This window comes from Carcharodon carcharias, chromosome 28 (assembly GCF_017639515.1).
Source record: "Carcharodon carcharias isolate sCarCar2 chromosome 28, sCarCar2.pri, whole genome shotgun sequence".
Lineage (NCBI taxonomy): Eukaryota > Metazoa > Chordata > Chondrichthyes > Lamniformes > Lamnidae > Carcharodon > Carcharodon carcharias.
The window spans coordinates 7,059,593-7,081,081 of record NC_054494.1 but is presented as its reverse complement, the minus strand read 5'-3'; the positions used below and the strand labels follow the sequence as shown (position 1 = coordinate 7,081,081).

At 55.5% G+C, this 21,489-nt stretch overlaps 1 protein-coding gene across 2 annotated transcripts in view; it reads left to right on the top strand.

Annotated features, from left to right (window-relative positions):
- LOC121270932 (fatty acid-binding protein, intestinal-like) overlaps positions 1–20,970 on the top strand; it is a 175,550-nt gene extending 154,580 nt beyond the window's left edge. For both annotated transcript variants that reach the window (XM_041176555.1, XM_041176556.1), the window contains exon 5: positions 20,781–20,970. In XM_041176555.1, coding sequence (XP_041032489.1) covers positions 20,781–20,831 — 51 coding nt within the window. In that variant the 3' untranslated portion in view covers positions 20,832–20,970. The remainder of the gene's footprint in view (positions 1–20,780) is intronic.
- Positions 20,971–21,489: the final 519 nt, after the last annotated feature.

Sequence of the window (21,489 nt, the reverse complement as noted above, 5' to 3'; positions counted from 1 at the left end):
TCCCCACCCTCTCAAACACACTGTACCCCATCCAACTCCCGACCCTCTCACACACACTGTAACCCTTCCAACTCCCCACCCACTCACACACACACTGTACCCCATCCAGCTCCCTACCCTCTCACACACAATCTACTCCATCCAAATCCGCACCCTCTATCACACTCTGTACCCCATCCAACTCCCCACCCTCTCACACACACACTGTACCCCATCCAACTCCCCAACCTCTCACACACACTGTACCCCATTCAACTCCCCACCCTCTCACACACACTGTACCCCATCCAACTCCCCACCCTCAACCACACTGTACCCCATCCATCTCCCCACCCTCTCACACACACTGTACCCCATCCAACTCCCCAACCTCTCACACACACACTGTACCCCATCCACCTCACCTCCCTCTCACACACACACTTTACCCCATCCAACTCCCCACCCTCTCACACACACACTATACCCCATCCAACTCCCCAACCTCTCACACACACTGTACCCCATCCAACTCCCCACCCTCTCTTACACACTGTACCCCATCCAACTCCCCACCCTCTCTCACACACTGTACCCCATCCAACTCCCCACCCTCTCACACACACTGTACCCCATACAACTCCCCACCCTCTCACACACACTGTACCCCATCCAACTCCCCACCCCCTCACACACACTGTACCCCATCCAACTTCCCAACCTCTCACACAAACTGTACCCCATCCAACTCCACACCCTCTCAAAGACACACTTTACCCCATTTAACTCCCCAAACTCTCACACACATGCTGTACCCCATCCAACTCCCCAGCCTCTCACACAGACTGTACCCGATCCAACTCCCCACCCTCTCACACACACAGTGTACACCATCCAACTCCCCAACCCTCTCACAAACTCTGAACCCCATCCAACTCCCCGCCCTCTCACAGACACTGTACCCTATGCAACTCCCCAACCTCTCACACACACTGTACCCCATCCAACTCCCACCCTCTCACACACACACTGTATCCCATCCAACTCCCCACCCTCTCACACACACTGTACCCCTTGCAACTCCCCACCCTCTCACACACACACTGTACCCCATCCAAATCCCCACACTCTCATACACACACTGTACCCCATCCATCTCCCCACCCTCTCACACACACTGTATCCCATCCAACTCCCCACCCTCTCACACACACTGTACCCCATCCATCTCCCCACCCTCTCACAGACACTGTACCCCATCCAACTGCCAACCTCATACACTGTACCCCATCCAACTCCCCTCCCTCTCACAGACACTGTACCCCATCCAACACCCCACCCTCTCACACACACACTGTACCCCATCCAACTCCCCACACCCTCACACACACACTATACCCCATCAACTCCCCACCCTCTCTCACACAAACTGTACCCCATCCAACTCCCTACACCCTCACACACACACTGTACCCCATCAACTCCCCACCCTCTAACACACACACTGTACCCCATCCAACTCCCCACACCCTCACACACACACTATACCCCATCAACTCCCCACCCTCTCACACACACACTGTACCCCATCCAACTCCCCACACCCTCACACAGACACTGTACCCCATCAACTCCCCACCCTCTCACACACACACTTTACCCCATCCAACTCCCCACCCTCTCACACACACTGTACCCCATCCAACTCCCCACCATCTCACACACACTGTTCCCCATGCAACTCCCCACCCTCTCACACAGACAGTATCCCATCCAACTCCCCACCCTCTCACACACACTGTACCCCATCCAACTCCCCACCCTCTCACACACACAGTGTACCCCATCCAACTCCTTAACCCTCTCACAAACTCTGTACCCCATCCAACTCCACAAACTCTGACACAAACTGTACCCCATCCAACTCCCCACCCTCTCACACACACACTGTACCCCATCCAACAACCTCCCCCTCACACACACATTGTACCCCATCCAACAACCTCCCCCTCACACACACACTGTACCCCATCCAACTCCCCACCCTCTCACACATACTGTACCCCATCCAATTCCCCACCCTCACACACACTGTACCCCATCCAACTCCGAACCCTCTCACACACACTGTACCCCATCCAACTCCCCACCCTCCCACACACAGTACCCCATCCAACTCCCAACCCGCTCACACACACTGTACCCCATCCAACTCCCAACCATCGCTCACACACTGGACCCCATCCAACTCCCCACCCTCTCACACAAACTGTACCCAATCCAACTCCCCACCCTCTCACACACACTGTACCCCATCCAACTCCACACCCTCTCACACACACACTGTACCCCATCCAACTCCCCACACTCTCACACAAACTGTACCCCATCCAACTTGCCACCCTCTCACACACACTGTACCCCATCCAACTCCCCACCCTCTCACACACACACTGTACCCCATCCAACTCCCCACCCTCTCACACACACTGTACACCATCCAAATCCCCACCCTCTCACACACACAGTACCCCATCCAAGTCCCCACCCTCTAACACACAGTGAACCCTATGCAACTTCCCAAACTCTCACACACACTGTACCTCATCCAACTCCCCACCCTCTCACACACACAGTGTATCCCAACCAACTCCCCAACCCTCTCACAAACTCTGTACCCCATCCAACTCCCCACCCTCTCACGGACACTGTACCCTATGCAACTCCCCAACCTCTCACACACAGTGTAACCCATCCAACTCCCACCCTCTCACACACACGCTGTACCCCATCTACCTCACCACACTCTCGCACACACACTTAACCCCATCCAGCTCCCCACCCTCTCACACACACACTGTACCCCATCCAACCCAACACCCTCTCACACACACACTGTACGCCATCCAACTCCCCACCCCCTCACACTCACTGTACCCCATCCAACTCCCCACACTCTCACACACACTGTAACCCACCCAACTCCCCACCCTCTCACACACACTGTACCCCATCCAACTCCCCACCCTCTCACACACACTGTACCCCATCCAACTCCCCACCCTCTCACACACACTGTACCCCATCCAACTCCTCACCCTTTCACACACACTGTACCCCATCCAACTCCCCACCCTCTCACACACACTGTATCCCATCCAACTCCTCACCCTCTCACACACATTGTACCCCATCCAACTCCCCACCCTCTCACACACACTGTAGCCCATCCAACTCCTCACCCTCTCACACACACTGTACTCCATCCATCTCCCCACCATCGCTCACACACTGGACCCCATCCAACTCCCCACCCTCTCTCACAAACTGTACTCCATCCAACTCCCCACCATCGCTCACACACTGTACACCATCCAACTCCCCACCCTCTCACACACACTGTACCCCATCCAACTCCCCACCCTCTCACACACACTGTACCCCATCCAACTCCCAAACCTCTCAAACACACACTTTACCCCATTAAACTCCACACCCTCTCACACAAACGCTGTCCCCCATTCAACTCCCCACCCTCTCACAGACACTGTGCCCTATGCAACTCCCCAACCTCTCACACACACTGTAACCCATCCAACTCCCCACCCTCTCACACACACTGTACCCCATCCAACTCCACACCCTTTCACACACACTTTACCCCATCCAACTCCCCACCCTCACACACACTGTACCCCATCCAACTCCCCACCCTCTCACACACACTGTACCCCATCCAACTCCCCACCCTCTCACACACACTGTACCCCATCCAACTCCTCACCCTCTCACAAACTCTGTACTCCATCCAACTCCACACCCTCTCACAGACACTGTACCCTATGCAACTCCCCAAACTCTCACTCACACTGTACCCCATCCAACTCCCCACCCTCTCACACACACACTGTACCCCATCCAACTCCCCACCCTCTCACACACACTGTACCCCATCCAACTCCCCACCCTCTCACACACACACTGTACCCCATCCAACAACCTTCCCCTCACAAACACACTGTACCCCATCCAACTCCCCACACTCTCACACATACTGTACCCCATCCAATTCCCCACCCTCAAACACACTGTACCCCATCCAACTCCGAACCCTCTCACACACACTGTACCCCATCCAACTCCCCACCCTCACACACACAGTACCCCATCCAACTCCCAATCCGCTCACACACACTTTTCCCCATGCAACTCCCCACCCTCTCTCACACACTGTACTCCATCCAATTCCCCACCCTCTCACACACACTGTACTCCATCCAACTCCCCACCATCGCTCACACACTGTATCCCATCCAACTCCCCACCCTCACACACACTGTACCCCACCAACCTCACCACCCTCTGACACACAGACTTTACCCCATCCAACTCCCCACCCTCTCACGCACACTGTACCCCATCCACTTCACCACCCTCTCACAGACACTGTACCCCATCCAACTCCCCAAACTCTCACACACACACTTTACCCCATCCAACTCCCCACCCTCTCACACACACTTTACCCCATCCAACTCCCCACCCTCTCACACACACTGTACCCCATCCAACTCCCCACCATCTCACACACACTTTACCCCATCCAACTCCCCACCCTCTCACACACACTGTACCCCATCCAACTCCCCAAACTCTCACACACACACTGTACCCTTATCCAACTCCCCACCCTCTCACACACACACTGTACCCCATCCAACTCCCCAACCTCACACACACTGTACCCCATTCAACTCCCCACCCTCTCATACACACTGTACCCCATCCAACACCCCAGCCTCTCACACAAACTGTACCCCATCCAACTCCCCACCCTCTCACTCACACACTGTACCCCATCCAACTCCCCACCCTCTCACACAAACTGTACCCCATCCAACTCCCCACCCTCTCACACACACACTGTACCCCATCCAACTCCCCACCCTCTCACACACACACTGTACCCCATCCAAATCCGCACCCTCTCACACAAACTGTACCCCATCCAACTCCCCACCCTCTCACACACACACTGTACCACATCCAACTCCCCACCCTCTCTCACACACGCTTTACCCCATCCAACTCCCCACACTCTCACACACACACTGCACCCCATCCAACCCCCCACCCTCTCACACACACACTGTGCCCCATCCAACTCCCCACCCTCTCACACACACACTGTACCCCATCGATCTCCCCACCCTCTCACACACACTGTACCCCATCCAACTCCCCACCCTCTCACACACACTGCACCCCATCCAACTCCCCACGCTCTCACACACAGTGTATCCCATCCAACTCCCCACCCTCTCACACAAACTGTACCCCATCCAACTCCCCACCCTCTCTCACACACTGTACTGCATCCAACTCCCCACCATCGCTCACGCACTGGACCCCATCCAACTTCCACCCTCACACGCTTTACCCCATCCAACTCACCACCTCACACACACTTTACCCCATCCAACTCCCCACCCTCACACACACTGTACCCCACCAACCTCACCACCCTCTGACACACAGACTTTACCCCATCCAACTCCCCACCCTCTCACACACACTTTACCCCATCCAACTCCCCACCCTCTCACACACACACTGTACCGCATCCAACTCCCCACCCTCTCACACACACAATGTACCCCATCCAAATCCGCACCATCTCACAATGACTGTACCACATCCAACTCCCCACCCTCTCATACACTGTACCCCATCCAACTCCCCACCCTCTCACACACACTTTACCCCATCCAACACCCCAACCCTCTCACAAACTCTGTACCCCATCCAACTCCCCACCCTCTCACAGACACTGTACCCTCTGCAAATCCCCAACCTCTCACACACACTGTACCCCATCCACCTCACCACCCTCTCACACACACACTGTACCACATCCACCTCACCACCCTCTCACAAACACACTGTACCCCATCCACCTCACCACCCTCTCACACACACACTTTACCCCATCCAACTCCCCACCCTGTCGCACAAAATGTACCCCATCCAACTCCCCACCCTCTCACACACACACTGTACCCCATCCAACTCCCCACCCTCTCGCACACACACTGTACCCCATCCAACTCCCCACCCTTTCACGCACACTGTACCCCATCCAACTCCCCACCCTCTCACACACACTGTACTCCATCCAACTCCCCACCATCGCTCACACACTGGACCCCATCCAACTTCCACCCTCACACGCTGTATCCCATCCAACACACCACCTCACACACACTGTATCCCATCCAACTCCCCACCCTCACACACACTGTACCCCACCAACCTCACCACCCTCTGACACACAGACTTTACCCCATCCAACTCCCCACCCTCTCACGCACACTGTACCCTATCCACTTCACCACCCTCTGACTCACAAACTTTACCCCATCCAACTTCCCACCCTGTCATACACACTGTACCCCTTCCAACTCCCGACCCTCACACCCACTGTACCCCATCCAACTGCCACCCTCATACACTGCACCCCATCCAACTCCCCTCCCTCTCACAGACACTGTACCCCATCCAACTCCCCACCCTCTCACACACACTGTACCCCATCCAACTCCCCAAACTCTCACACACACACTGTACCCTATCCAACTCCCCACCCTCTCACACACACACTGTACCCCATCCAACTCCCCACCCTCACACACACTGTACCCCATCCAACACCCCACCCTCTCACACAAACTGTACCCCATCCAACTCCCCACCCTCTCACACACACTGTACCCCATCCAACTCCCCACCCTCTCACACACACTGTACCCCATCCAACTCCCCACCCTCTCACACAAACTGTACCCCATTCACCTCCCCATCCTCTCACACACACACTGCACCCCATCCAACTCCCCACCCTCTCACACACACACTGTACCCCATCCAACTCCCCACCCTCTCACACACACACTGTACCACATCCAAATCCGCACCCTCTCACACAAACTGTACCCCATCCAACTCCCCACCCTCTCACACAAACTGTACCCCATCCAACTCCCCACCCTCTCACACACACACTGCACCCCATCCAACTCCCCACCCTCTCACACACACACTGTACCCCATCCAACTCCCCACCATCTCACACACACACTGTACCCCATCCAACTCCCCACCCTCTCACACACACACTGCACCCCATCCAACTCCCCACCCTCTCACACACACACTGTACCCCATCCAACTCCCCTCCCTCTCACACACACTGTACCCCATTCAACTCCCCACCCTCTCACATACACACTGTACCCCATCCAACTCCCCACGCTCTCACACACACTGTACCCCATCCTACTCCCCACCCTCTCACACACACTGTACCCCATCCAACTCCTCACCCTCTCACACACATTGTACCCTATCCAACTCCCCACCCTCTCACACACACTGTAGCCCATCCAACTCCTCACCCTCTCACACACACTGTACTCCATCCATCTCCCCACCATCGCTCACACACTGGAACCCATCCAACTCCCCACCCTCTCTCACAAACTGTACTCCATCCAACTCCCCACCATCGCTCACACACTGTACACCATCCAACTCCCCACCGTCTCACACACACTGTACCCCATCCAACTCCCCACCCTCTCACACACACTGTACCCCATCCAACTCCCAACCCTCTCAAACACACACTTTACCCCATTAAACTCCACACCCTCTCACACACACGCTGTCCCCCATTCAACTCCCCACCCTCTCACAGACACTGTGCCCTATGCAACTCCCCAACCTCTCACACACACTGTAACCCATCCAAATCCCCACCCTCTCACACACACTGTACCCCATCCAAATCCACACCCTTTCACACACACTTTACCCCATCCAACTCCCCACCCTCACACACACTGTACCCCATCCAACTCCCCACCCTCTCACACACACTGTACCCCATCCAACTCCCCACCCTCTCACACACACTGTACCCCATCCAACTCCTCACCCTCTCACACACACACTGTACCCCATCCAACTCCCCACCCTCTCACACACACTGTACCCCATCCAACTCCCCACCATCTCACACACACTGTACCCCATCCAACTTCCCAACCTCTCACACACACAGTACCCCATCCAACTCCACACCCTCTCAAACACACACTTTACCCCATTTAACTCCCCAAACTCTCACACACACGCTGTACCCCATCCAACTCCCCAGCCTCTCACACAGACTGTACCCCATCCAACTCCCCACCCTCTCACACACACTGTACCCCATCCAACTCCCCACCCTCTCACACACACAGTGTACACCATCCAACTCCCCAACCCTCTCACAAACTCTGTTCCCCATCCAACTCCCCACCCTCTCACAGACACTGTACCCTATGCAACTCCCCAACCTCTCACACACACTGTACCCCATCCAACTCCCACCTCTCACACACACACTGTATCCCATCCAACACAACACCCTCTCACACACACACAGTACCCCATCCACCTCACCACCCTCTCGCACACACACTTAACCCCATCCAGCTCCCCACCGTCTCACACACACTGTACCCCTTCCAACTCCCCACCCTCTCACACACACACTGTACCCCATCCAAATCCCCACCCTCTCATACACACACTGTACCCCATCCATCTCCCCACCCTCTCACAGACACTGTACACCATCCCTCTGCCACCCTCATACACTGTACCCCATCCAACTCCCCTCCCTCTCACAGACACTGTACCCCATCCAACACCCCACCCTCTCACACACAAACTGTAACCCATCCAACTCCCCACCCTCTCACACACACTGTACCCCATCCAACACCCCACCCTCTCAGACACACTGTACCCCATCCAACTCCCCACCCTGTCACACACACTGTACCCCATCCAACACCCCACACTCTCACACACCACTGTAACCCATCCAACACCCCACCCTCTCACACACACACTGTACCCCATCCAACACCCCACCCTCTCACACACACACTGTAACCCATCCAACACGCCACCCTCTCACACACACTGTACCCCATCCAACACCCCACCCTCTCACACACACTGTAACCCATCCAACACCCCACCCTCTCACACACACACTGTAACCCATCCAACACCCCACCCTCTCACACACACACTGTAACCCATCCAACTCCCCACCCTCTCACACACACTGTACCCCATCCAACACCCCATCCTCTCACAGACACACTGTAACCCATCCAACTCCCCACCCTCTCACACACACTGTACCCCATCCAGCTCCCCACCCTCACACACCCTGTACCCCATCCAACTCCCCACCCTCTCACACACACTCTATCCCATCCAACTCCCCAACTTCTCACACACACTGTACCCCATCCAACTCCCTACCCTCTCACACACTGTACCCCATCCAACTTCCCAACCTCTCACACACACTGTACCCCATCCAACTCCCCACCCTCTCACACACACTATACCCCATCCAACTTGCCAACCTCTCACACAAACTGTACCCCATCCAACTCCACACCCTCTCAAACACACACTTTACCCCATTTAACTCCCCAAACTCTCACACACACGCTGTACCCCATCCAACTCCCCAGCCTCTCACACAGACTGTACCCCATCCAACTCCCCACCCTCTAACACACACTGTACCCCATCCAACTCCCCACCCTCTCACACACACAGTGTACACCATCCAACTCCCCAACCCTCTCACAAACTCTGTACCCAATCCAACTCCCCAACCTCTCACACACACTGTACCCCATCCAACTCCCACCCTCTCACACACACACTGTACCCCATCCAACTCCCACCCTCTCACACACACACAGTACCCCATCCACCTCACCACCCTCTCGCACACACACATAACCCCATCCAGCTCCCCACCCTCTCACACACACTGTACCCCTTCCAGCACCCCCCATGTCACACACACACTGTACCCCATCCAAATCCCCACCCTCTCATACACACACTGTACCCCATCCATCTCCCCACCCTCTCACAGACACTGTACCCCATCCAACTGCCACCCTCATACACTGTACCACATCCAACTCCCCTCCCTCTCACAGACACTGTACCCCATCCAACACCCCACCCTCTCACACACACACTGTACCCCATCCACCTCACCACCCTCACACACACACACTTTACCCCATCCAACTCCCCAAACTCTAACACACACTGTACCCCATCAAACACCCCACCCTCTCACACACACTGTACCCCATCGAACACCCTAACCTCTCACACCCACTGTACCCCATCCAACTCCCCACCATCTCAAACACACACTGTACCCCATCCAACTCCCCAACCTCTCACACACACTGTTCCCCATCCACCTGCCCACCCTCTCACACATACTGTACCCCATCCAATTCCCCACCCTCTCAAACACACTGTACCCCATCCAACTCCCGACCCTCTCACACACACTGTAACCCTTCCAACTCCCCACCCACTCACACACACACTGTACCCCATCCAGCTCCCTACCCTCTCACACACAATCTACTCCATCCAAATCCGCACCCTCTATCACACTCTGTACCCCATCCAACTCCCCACCCTCTCACACACACACTGTACCCCATCCAACTCCCCAACCTCTCACACACACTGTACCCCATTCAACTCCCCACCCTCTCACACACACTGTACCCCATCCAACTCCCCACCCTCAACCACACTGTACCCCATCCATCTCCCCACCCTCTCACACACACTGTACCCCATCCAACTCCCCAACCTCTCACACACACACTGTACCCCATCCACCTCACCTCCCTCTCACACACACACTTTACCCCATCCAACTCCCCACCCTCTCACACACACACTATACGGCATCCAACTCCCCAACCTCTCACACACACTGTACCCCATCCAACTCCCCACCCTCTCTTACACACTGTACCCCATCCAACTCCCCACCCTCTCTCACACACTGTACCCCATCCAACTCCCCACCCTCTCACACACACTGTACCCCATACAACTCCCCACCCTCTCACACACACTGTACCCCATCCAACTCCCCACCCCCTCACACACACTGTACCCCATCCAACTCCCCAGCCTCTCACACAGACTGTACCCGATCCAACTCCCCACCCTCTCACACACACAGTGTACACCATCCAACTCCCCAACCCTCTCACAAACTCTGAACCCCATCCAACTCCCCGCCCTCTCACAGACACTGTACCCCATCCAACTCCCCAACCTCTCACACACACTGTACCCCATCCAACTCCCACCCTCTCACACACACACTGTATCCCATCCAACTCCCCACCCTCTCACACACACTGTACCCCTTGCAACTCCCCACCCTCTCACACACACACTGTACCCCATCCAAATCCCCACCCTCTCATACACACACTGTACCCCATCCATCTCCCCACCCTCTCACACACACTGTATCCCATCCAACTCCCCACCCTCTCACACACACTGTACCCCATCCATCTCCCCACCCTCTCACAGACACTGTACCCCATCCAACTGCCACCCTCATACACTGTACCCCATCCAACTCCCCTCCCTCTCACAGACACTGTACCCCATCCAACACCCCACCCTCTCACACACACACTGTACCCCATCCAACTCCCCACACCCTCACACACACACTATACCCCATCAACTCCCCACCCTCTCTCACACAAACTGTACCCCATCCAACTCCCCACACCCTCACACACACACTGTACCCCATCAACTCCCCACCCTCTAACACACACACTGTACCCCATCCAACTCCCCACACCCTCACACACACACTATACCCCATCAACTCCCCACCCTCTCACACACACACTGTACCCCATCCAACTCCCCACACCCTCACACAGACACTGTACCCCATCAACTCCCCACCCTCTCACACACACACTTTACCCCATCCAACTCCCCACCCTCTCACACACACTGTACCCCATCCAACTTCCCACCATCTCACACACACTGTTCCCCATGCAACTCCCCACCCTCTCACACAGACAGTACCCCATCCAACTCCCCACCCTCTCACACACACTGTACCCCATCCAACTCCCCACCCTCTCACACACACAGTGTACCCCATCCAACTCCTCAACCCTCTCACAAACTCTGTACCCCATCCAACTCCACAAACTCTGACACAAACTGTACCCCATCCAACTCCCCACCCTCTCACACACACACTGTACCCCATCCAACTCCCCACCCTCACACACACACACTGTACCCCATCCAACTCCCCACCCTCTCACACACACTGTACCCCATCCAACTCACCACCCTCTCACACACACTGTACCCCATCCAACTCCCCACCCTCTCACACACACATTGTACCCCATCCAACAACCTCCCCCTCACACACACACTGTACCCCATCCAACTCCCCACCCTCTCACACATACTGTACCCCATCCAATTCCCCACCCTCACACACACTGTACCCCATCCAACTCCGAACCCTCTCACACACACTGTACCCCATCCAACTCCCCACCCTCCCACACACAGTACCCCATCCAACTCCCAACCCGCTCACACACACTGTTCCCCATGCAACTCCCCAACCTCTCACACACACTGTACCCCATCCAACTCCCAACCATCGCTCACACACTGGACCCCATCCAACTCCCCACCCTCTCACACAAACTGTACCCAATCCAACTCCCCACCCTCTCACACACACTGTACCCCATCCAACTCCACACCCTCTCACACACACACTGTACCCCATCCAACTCCCCACACTCTCACACAAACTGTACCCCATCCAACTTGCCACCCTCTCACACACACTGTACCCCATCCAACTCCCCACCCTCTCACACACACACTGTACCCCATCCAACTCCCCACCCTCTCACACACACTGTACACCATCCAAATCCCCACCCTCTCACACACACAGTACCCCATCCAAGTCCCCACCCTCTAACACACAGTGAACCCTATGCAACTTCCCAAACTCTCACACACACTGTACCTCATCCAACTCCCCACCCTCTCACACACACAGTGTATCCCAACCAACTCCCCAACCCTCTCACAAACTCTGTAACCCACCCAACTCCCCACCCTCTCACACACACTGTACCCCATCCAACTCCCCACCCTCTCACACACACTGTACCCCATCCAACTCCCCACCCTCTCACACACACTGTACCCCATCCAACTCCTCAAACTTTCACACACACTGTACCCCATCCAACTCCCCACCCTCTCACACACACTGTACCCCATCCAACTCCTCACCCTCTCACATACATTGTACCCTATCCAACTCCCCACCCTCTCACACACACTGTAGCCCATCCAACTCCTCACCCTCTCACACACACTGTACTCCATCCATCTCCCCACCATCGCTCACACACTGGACCCCATCCAACTCCCCACCCTCTCTCACAAACTGTACTCCATCCAACTCCCCACCATCGCTCACACACTGTACACCATCCAACTCCCCACCCTCTCACACACACTGTACCCCATCCAACTCCCCACCCTCTCACACACACTGTACCCCATCCAACTCCCAACCCTCTCAAACACACACTTTACCCCATTAAACTCCACACCCTCTCACACAAACGCTGTCCCCCATTCAACTCCCCACCCTCTCACAGACACTGTGCCCTATGCAACTCCCCAACCTCTCACACACACTGTAACCCATCCAACTCCCCACCCTCTCACACACACTGTACCCCATCCAACTCCACACCCTTTCACACACACTTTACCCCATCCAACTCCCCACCCTCACACACACTGTACCCCATCCAACTCCCCACCCTCTCACACACACTGTACCCCATCCAACTCCCCACCCTCTCACACACACTGTACCCCAACCAACTCCTCACCCTCTCACAAACTCTGTACTCCATCCAACTCCACACCCTCTCACAGACACTGTACCCTATGCAACTCCCCAAACTCTCACTCACACTGTACCCCATCCAACTCCCCACCCTCTCACACACACACTGTACCCCATCCAACTCCCCACCCTCTCACACACACTGTACCCCATCCAACTCCCCACCCTCTCACACACACACTGTACCCCATCCAACAACCTTCCCCTCACAAACACACTGTACCCCATCCAACTCCCCACACTCTCACACATACTGTACCCCATCCAATTCCCCACCCTCACACACACTGTACCCCATCCAACTCCGAACCCTCTCACACACACTGTACCCCATCCAACTCCCCACCCTCACACACACAGTACCCCATCCAACTCCCAATCCGCTCACACACACTTTTCCCCATGCAACTCCCCACCCTCTCACTCACACACTGTACCCCATCCAACTCCCCACCCTCTCACACAAACTGTACCCCATCCAACTCCCCACCCTCTCACACACACACTGTACCCCATCCAACTCCCCACCCTCTCACACACACACTGTACCCCATCCAAATCCGCACCCTCTCACACAAACTGTACCCCATCCAACTCCCCACCCTCTCACACAAACTGTACCCCATCCAACTCCCCACCCTCTCACACACACACTGTACCCCATCCAACTCCCCACCCTCTCACACACACACTGCACCCCATCCAACCCCCCACCCTCTCACACACACACTGTGCCCCATCCAACTCCCCACCCTCTCACACACACACTGTACCCCATCCAACTCCCCTCCCTCTCACACACACTGTACCCCATCCAACTCCCCACGCTCTCACACACTCTGTACCCCATCCAACTCCCCACGCTCTCACACACAGTGTATCCCATCCAACTCCCCACCCTCTCACACAAACTGTACCCCATCCAACTCCCCACCCTCTCTCACACACTGTACTGCATCCAACTCCCCACCATCGCTCACGCACTGGACCCCATCCAACTTCCACCCTCACACGCTTTACCCCATCCAACTCACCACCTCACACACACTTTACCCCATCCAACTCCCCACCCTCACACACACTGTACCCCACCAACCTCACCACCCTCTGACACACAGACTTTACCCCATCCAACTCCCCACCCTCTCACACACACTTTACCCCATCCAACTCCCCACCCTCTCACACACACACTGTACCGCATCCAACTCCCCACCCTCTCACACACACAATGTACCCCATCCAAATCCGCACCATCTCACAATGACTGTACCACATCCAACTCCCCACCCTCTCACACACACTGTACCCCATCCAACTCCCCACCCTCTCACACACACTTTACCCCATCCAACACCCCAACCCTCTCACAAACTCTGTACCCCATCCAACTCCCCACCCTCTCACAGACACTGTACCCTCTGCAAATCCCCAACCTCTCACACACACTGTACCCCATCCACCTCACCACCCTCTCACACACACACTGTACCACATCCACCTCACCACCCTCTCACACACACACTGTACCCCATCCACCTCACCACCCTCTCACACACACACTTTACCCCATCCAACTCCCCACCCTGTCGCACAAAATGTACCCCATCCAACTCCCCACCCTCTCACACACACGCTGCACCCCATCCAACACCCCACCCTCTCACACACACACTGTACCCCATCCAACTCCCCACCCTCTCGCACACACACTGTACCCCATCCAACTCCCCACCCTTTCACACACACTGTACCCCATCCAACTCCCCACCCTCGCACACACACTGTACCCCATCCAACTCCCCACCCTCTCTCACACACTGTACTCCATCCAACTCCCCACCATCGCTCACACACTGGACCCCATCCAACTTCCACCCTCACACGCTGTATCCCATCCAACACACCACCTCACACACACTGTATCCCATCCAACTCCCCACCCTCACACACACTGTACCCCACCAACCTCACCACCCTCTGACACACAGACTTTACCCCATCCAACTCCCCACCCTCTCACGCACACTGTACCCTATCCAACTGCCACCCTCATACACTGCACCCCATCCAACTCCCCTCCCTCTCACAGACACTGTACCCCATCCAACTCCCCACCCTCTCACACACACTGTACCCCATCCAACTCCCCAAACTCTCACACACACACTGTACCCTATCCAACTCCCCACCCTCTCAAACACACACTGTACCCCATCCAACTCCCCACCCTCACACACACTGTACCCCATCCAACACCCCACCCTCTCACACAAACTGTACCCCATCCAACTCCCCACCCTCTCACACACACACTGTACCCCATCCAACTCCCCACCCTCTCACACAAACTGTACCCCATCCAACTCCCCATCCTCTCACACACACACTGCACCCCATCCAACTCCCCACCCTCTCACACACACACTGTACCCCATCCAACTCCCCACCCTCTCACACACACACTGTACCACATCCAAATCCGCACCCTCTCACACAAACTGTACCCCATCCAACTCCCCACACTCTCACACAAACTGTACCCCATCCAACTCCCCACCCTCTCACACACACACTGCACCCCATCCAACTCCCCACCCTCTCACACACACACTGTACCCCATCCAACTCCCCACCATCTCACACACACACTGTACCCCATCCAACTCCCCACCCTCTCACACACACACTGCACCCCATCCAACTCCCCACCCTCTCACACACACACTGTACCCCATCCAACTCCCCTCCCTCTCACACACACTGTACCCCATTCAACTCCCCACCCTCTCACATACACACTGTACCCCATCCAACTCCCCACGCTCTCACACACACTGTACCCCATCCTACTCCCCACCCTCTCACATAAACTGTACCCCATCCAACTCCCCACCCTCTCACACACTGGACCCCATCCATCTTCCACCCTCACACGATTTACCCCATCCAACTCACCTCCTCACACACACTTTACCCCATCCAACTCCCCACCCTCACACACACTGTACCCCACCAACCTCACCACCCTCTGACACACAGACTTTACCCCATCCAACTCCCCACCCTCTCACGCACACTGTACCCCATCCACTTCACCACCCTCTGACTCACAAACTTTACCCCATCCAACTTCCCACCCTGTCGTACACACTGTACCCCATCCAACTCCCCACCCTCACACCCACAGTACCCCATCCAACTCCCGACCCTCACACCCACAGTACCCCATCCAACTCCCGACCCTCACACCCACTGTACCCCATCCAACTCCCCACCCTCACACACACTGTACCCCACCAACCTCACCACCCTCTGACACACAGACTTTACCCCATCCAACTCCCCACCCTCTCACACACACTTTACCCCATCCAACTCCCCACCCTCTCACACACACACTGTACCCCATCCAAATCCGCACCATCTCACAATGACTGTACCACATCCAACTCCCCACCCTCTCACACACACTGTACCCCATCCAACTCCCCACCCTCTCACACACACTTTACCCCATCCAACTCCCCACCCTCTCACACACACACTGTACCCCATCCAACTCCCCAACCTCTCACACACACACTGTACCCCATCCACCTCACCTCCCTCACACACACACACTGTACCCCATCCACCTCACCACCCTCTCACACACACTCTTTACCCCATCCAACACCCCACCCTCTCACACAAACTGTACCCCATCCAACTCCCCACCCTCTCACACACTGTACCCCATCAACTCCCCACCCTCTCACACAAACTGTACCCCATCCAACTCCCCACCCTCTCACACACACACTGTACCCCATCCAACTCCCCACCCTCTCACACACACTGTACCCCATCCAACTCCCCACCCTCTCACACACACGCTGCACCCCATCCAACTCCCCACCCTCTCACACAAACTGTACCCCATCCAACTCCCCACCCTCTCACACACACACTGTACCCCATCCAACTCCCCACCCTCTCACACACACACTGCACCCCATCCAACTCCCCACCCTCTCACACACACACTGTACCCCATCCAACTCCCCACCCTCTCACACACGCACTGTACCCCATCCAACTCCCCACGCTCTCACACACACTGTACCCCATCCAACTCCCCACGCTCTCACACACACTGTACCCCATCCAACTCCCCACCCTCTCACACAAACTGTACCCCATCCAACTCCCCACCCTCTCTCACACACTGTACTGCATCCAACTCCCCACCATCGCTCACACACTGGACCCCATCCAACTTCCACCCTCACACGCTTTACCCCATCCAACTCACCACCTCACACACACTTTACCCCATCCAACTCCCCACCCTCACACACACTGTACCCCACCAACCTCACCACCCTCTGACACACAGACTTTACCCCATCCAACTCCCCACCCTCACACACACTGTACCCCACCAAACTCACCACCCTCTGACACACAGACTTTACCCCATCCAACTCCCCACCCTCTCACACACACTTTACCCCATCCAACTCCCCACCCTCTCACACACACACTGTACCGCATCCAACTCCCCACCCTCTCACACACACACTGTACCCCATCCAAATCCGCACCATCTCACAATGACTGTACCACATCCAACTCCCCACCCTCTCACACACACTGTACCCCATCCAACTCCCCACCCTCTCACACACACTTTACCCCATCCAACACCCCAACCCTCTCACAAACTCTGTACCCCATCCAACTCCCCACCCTCTCACAGACACTGTACCCTCTGCAAATCCCCAACCTCTCACACACACTGTACCCGATCCACCTCACCACCCTCTCACACACACACTGTACCCCATCCACCTCACCACCCTCTCACACACACACTGTACCCCATCCACCTCACCACCCTCTCACACACACACTTTACCCCATCCAACTCCCCACCCTGTCGCACAAAATGTACCCCATCCAACTCCCCACCCTCTCACACACACGCTGCACCCCATCCAACTCCCCAACCTCTCACACAGGCACTGTACCCCATCCAACTCCCCACCCTCTCACACACACACTGTACCCCATCCAACTCCCGACCCTCACACACACTGTACCCCATCCAACTCCCCACCCTCTCACACACACACTGTACCCCATCCAACTCCCGACCCTCACACACACTGTACCCCATCCAACCCCCCACCCTCTCACACAGGCACTGTACCCCATCCAACTCCCGACCCTCTCACACACACTGTACCCCATCCAACTCCCCACCCTCTCACACACACACTGTACCCCATCCAACTCCCCACCCTCTCACACACACACTGTACCCCATCCAACTCCCGACCCTCATACACACTGTACCCCATCCAACTCCCCTCCCTCTCACAGGCACTGTACCCCATCCAACTCCCCACCCTCTCACACACACACTGTACCCCATCCAACTCCCCAACCTCTCACACAAACACTGTACCCCATCCACCTCACCTCCCTCACACACACACACTGTACCCCATCCACCTCACCACCCTCTCACACACACTCTTTACCCCATCCAACTCCCCACCCTCTCACACACACACTGTACCCCATCCAACTCCCCACTCTCTCACACACACTGTACCCCATCCAACCCCCCACCCTCACACACACTGTACCCCATCCAACTCCCCACCCTCTCACACACACTTACCCCATCCAACTCCCCACCCTCTCACACACACTGTACCCCATCCAACTCCCCACCCTCTCACACACAGACTCTACCCCCTCCACCTCCCCACCTTCTCTCACACACACTCTACCCCATCCAACTCCCCACCCTCTCACACACACTGTACCCCATCCAACTCCCCACCCTCTCACACACACACTGTACCCCATCCAACTCCCCACCCTCTCACACACACTGTACCCCATCCAACTCCCCACCCTCTCACACACACACTTTACCCCATCCAACTCCCCACCCTCTCACACACAGACTGTACCCCATCCACCTCCCCACCCTCTCTCACACACACTGTACCCCATCCAACTTTCCCCCCTCTTTCACACTCCGTACCCCATCCAACTCCCCACCCTCTCTCACACACACTGTACCCCATCCATTCCCCACCCTCTCTCACACACTGAACCCCATCCAACTCCCCAACCTCTCACAGACACTGTACCCCATCCAACTCCCCACCCTCTCACACGCACTATACCCCATCCAACTCTCCACCCTCTCACACACACTGTACCCCATCCAAATCCCCACCCTCTCACACACACACTTTACCCCATCCAACTCCCCACCCTCTCACACACACTGTACCCCATCCAACTCCCCACCCTCTCACACACACTGTACCCCATCCAACTCCCCACCCTCTCACACACACTGTACCCCATCCAACTCCCCACCCTCTCACACACACTGTACCCCATCCAACTCCCCACCCTCTCACACACACTGTACCCCATCCAACTCCCTACCCTCTCACACACACTACCCCATTCAACTCCCCACCCTCTCACACGCACACTTTATCCAATAACTCCCTACCCTCTCAGAAAGAAACTGTCTTCCTCTGTCCCTCTAACTTCATGTTGACCATCTCCCTACTCCTTCCCCAATCTGAGGGTTCCACCTTTTTACATGTTTCTTTTGATCCCATTTACCTGCCCTGCCTTTGCCTGCGTCCTTACCCCTTCTTTGTCATTTACCCCTCAGGGCCATTGCTGCCCACAGATCAGCAGAATTCCAGCAGTAAATTTTCATGAGTGGACAGTTGGCAACTATCCATTGTTGAAGACATGAATCCAAGCCCATCCTCTCGGCAGGTTGTGTGATGCTGATACCTACTCTGTCACCCGTTTCTAACTGTTTGAATATCCTTTTCTCTAAATTTAGATAATTAAGATTGATGGACAGGACACCAAGAGAGTCTTCAAGAAACAGTAAATTGAGCTCACATTGGACATCCTCCAAGATCCAAGAAGATTTAGTTTCACATCCTAATTGGTTCGTATCAATTCTAAATGTAACACAGAAGCAATACTTCATATTTGAGCTGATTAAAAACAATGTCTCTTGATACAAATGGTTTTATCTCGTACCTCATTATACATGTTTTCAGGTTTTCAGTTTGTCAGAATCGACCATGAATTCATAGCATGAGACTAAATGGAGAGACTGGGCATTCCATTCAACCAATTAAAAGTTACAAAAGGACAAACAAGGTAGCTTCGATGTTCTTCAAAAAAGTGTCTCAGAGATATGGCTCCTGGTTGTTATTTTATCTTTGAGTTCACTGTCTTCTCTGGAGACTCGGGGCTGAATTTTTGTTCCGAGTTCCTGGCATTGGGCGTATTTGCGGGGCCCAACCCCATATTGTGTTGGTGCCTGATGCTTGATGCTGGTTAATTATTGGCCAGGGTATGCACTCGCCCTCCAATACAGGACAACAGGCAGGCCCCCCAAGGCCAGAGGGCCACCAGAAACTCCCTAGCAAAGACAGATCAGCAGCCACAGTGATAGGGGTGAGTGAGATCTGCCTATATAGGGAGCTGAAAGGGAGAAGGACACCTCAAGATGGAGACATTCTCTATAGGTTTTTTTT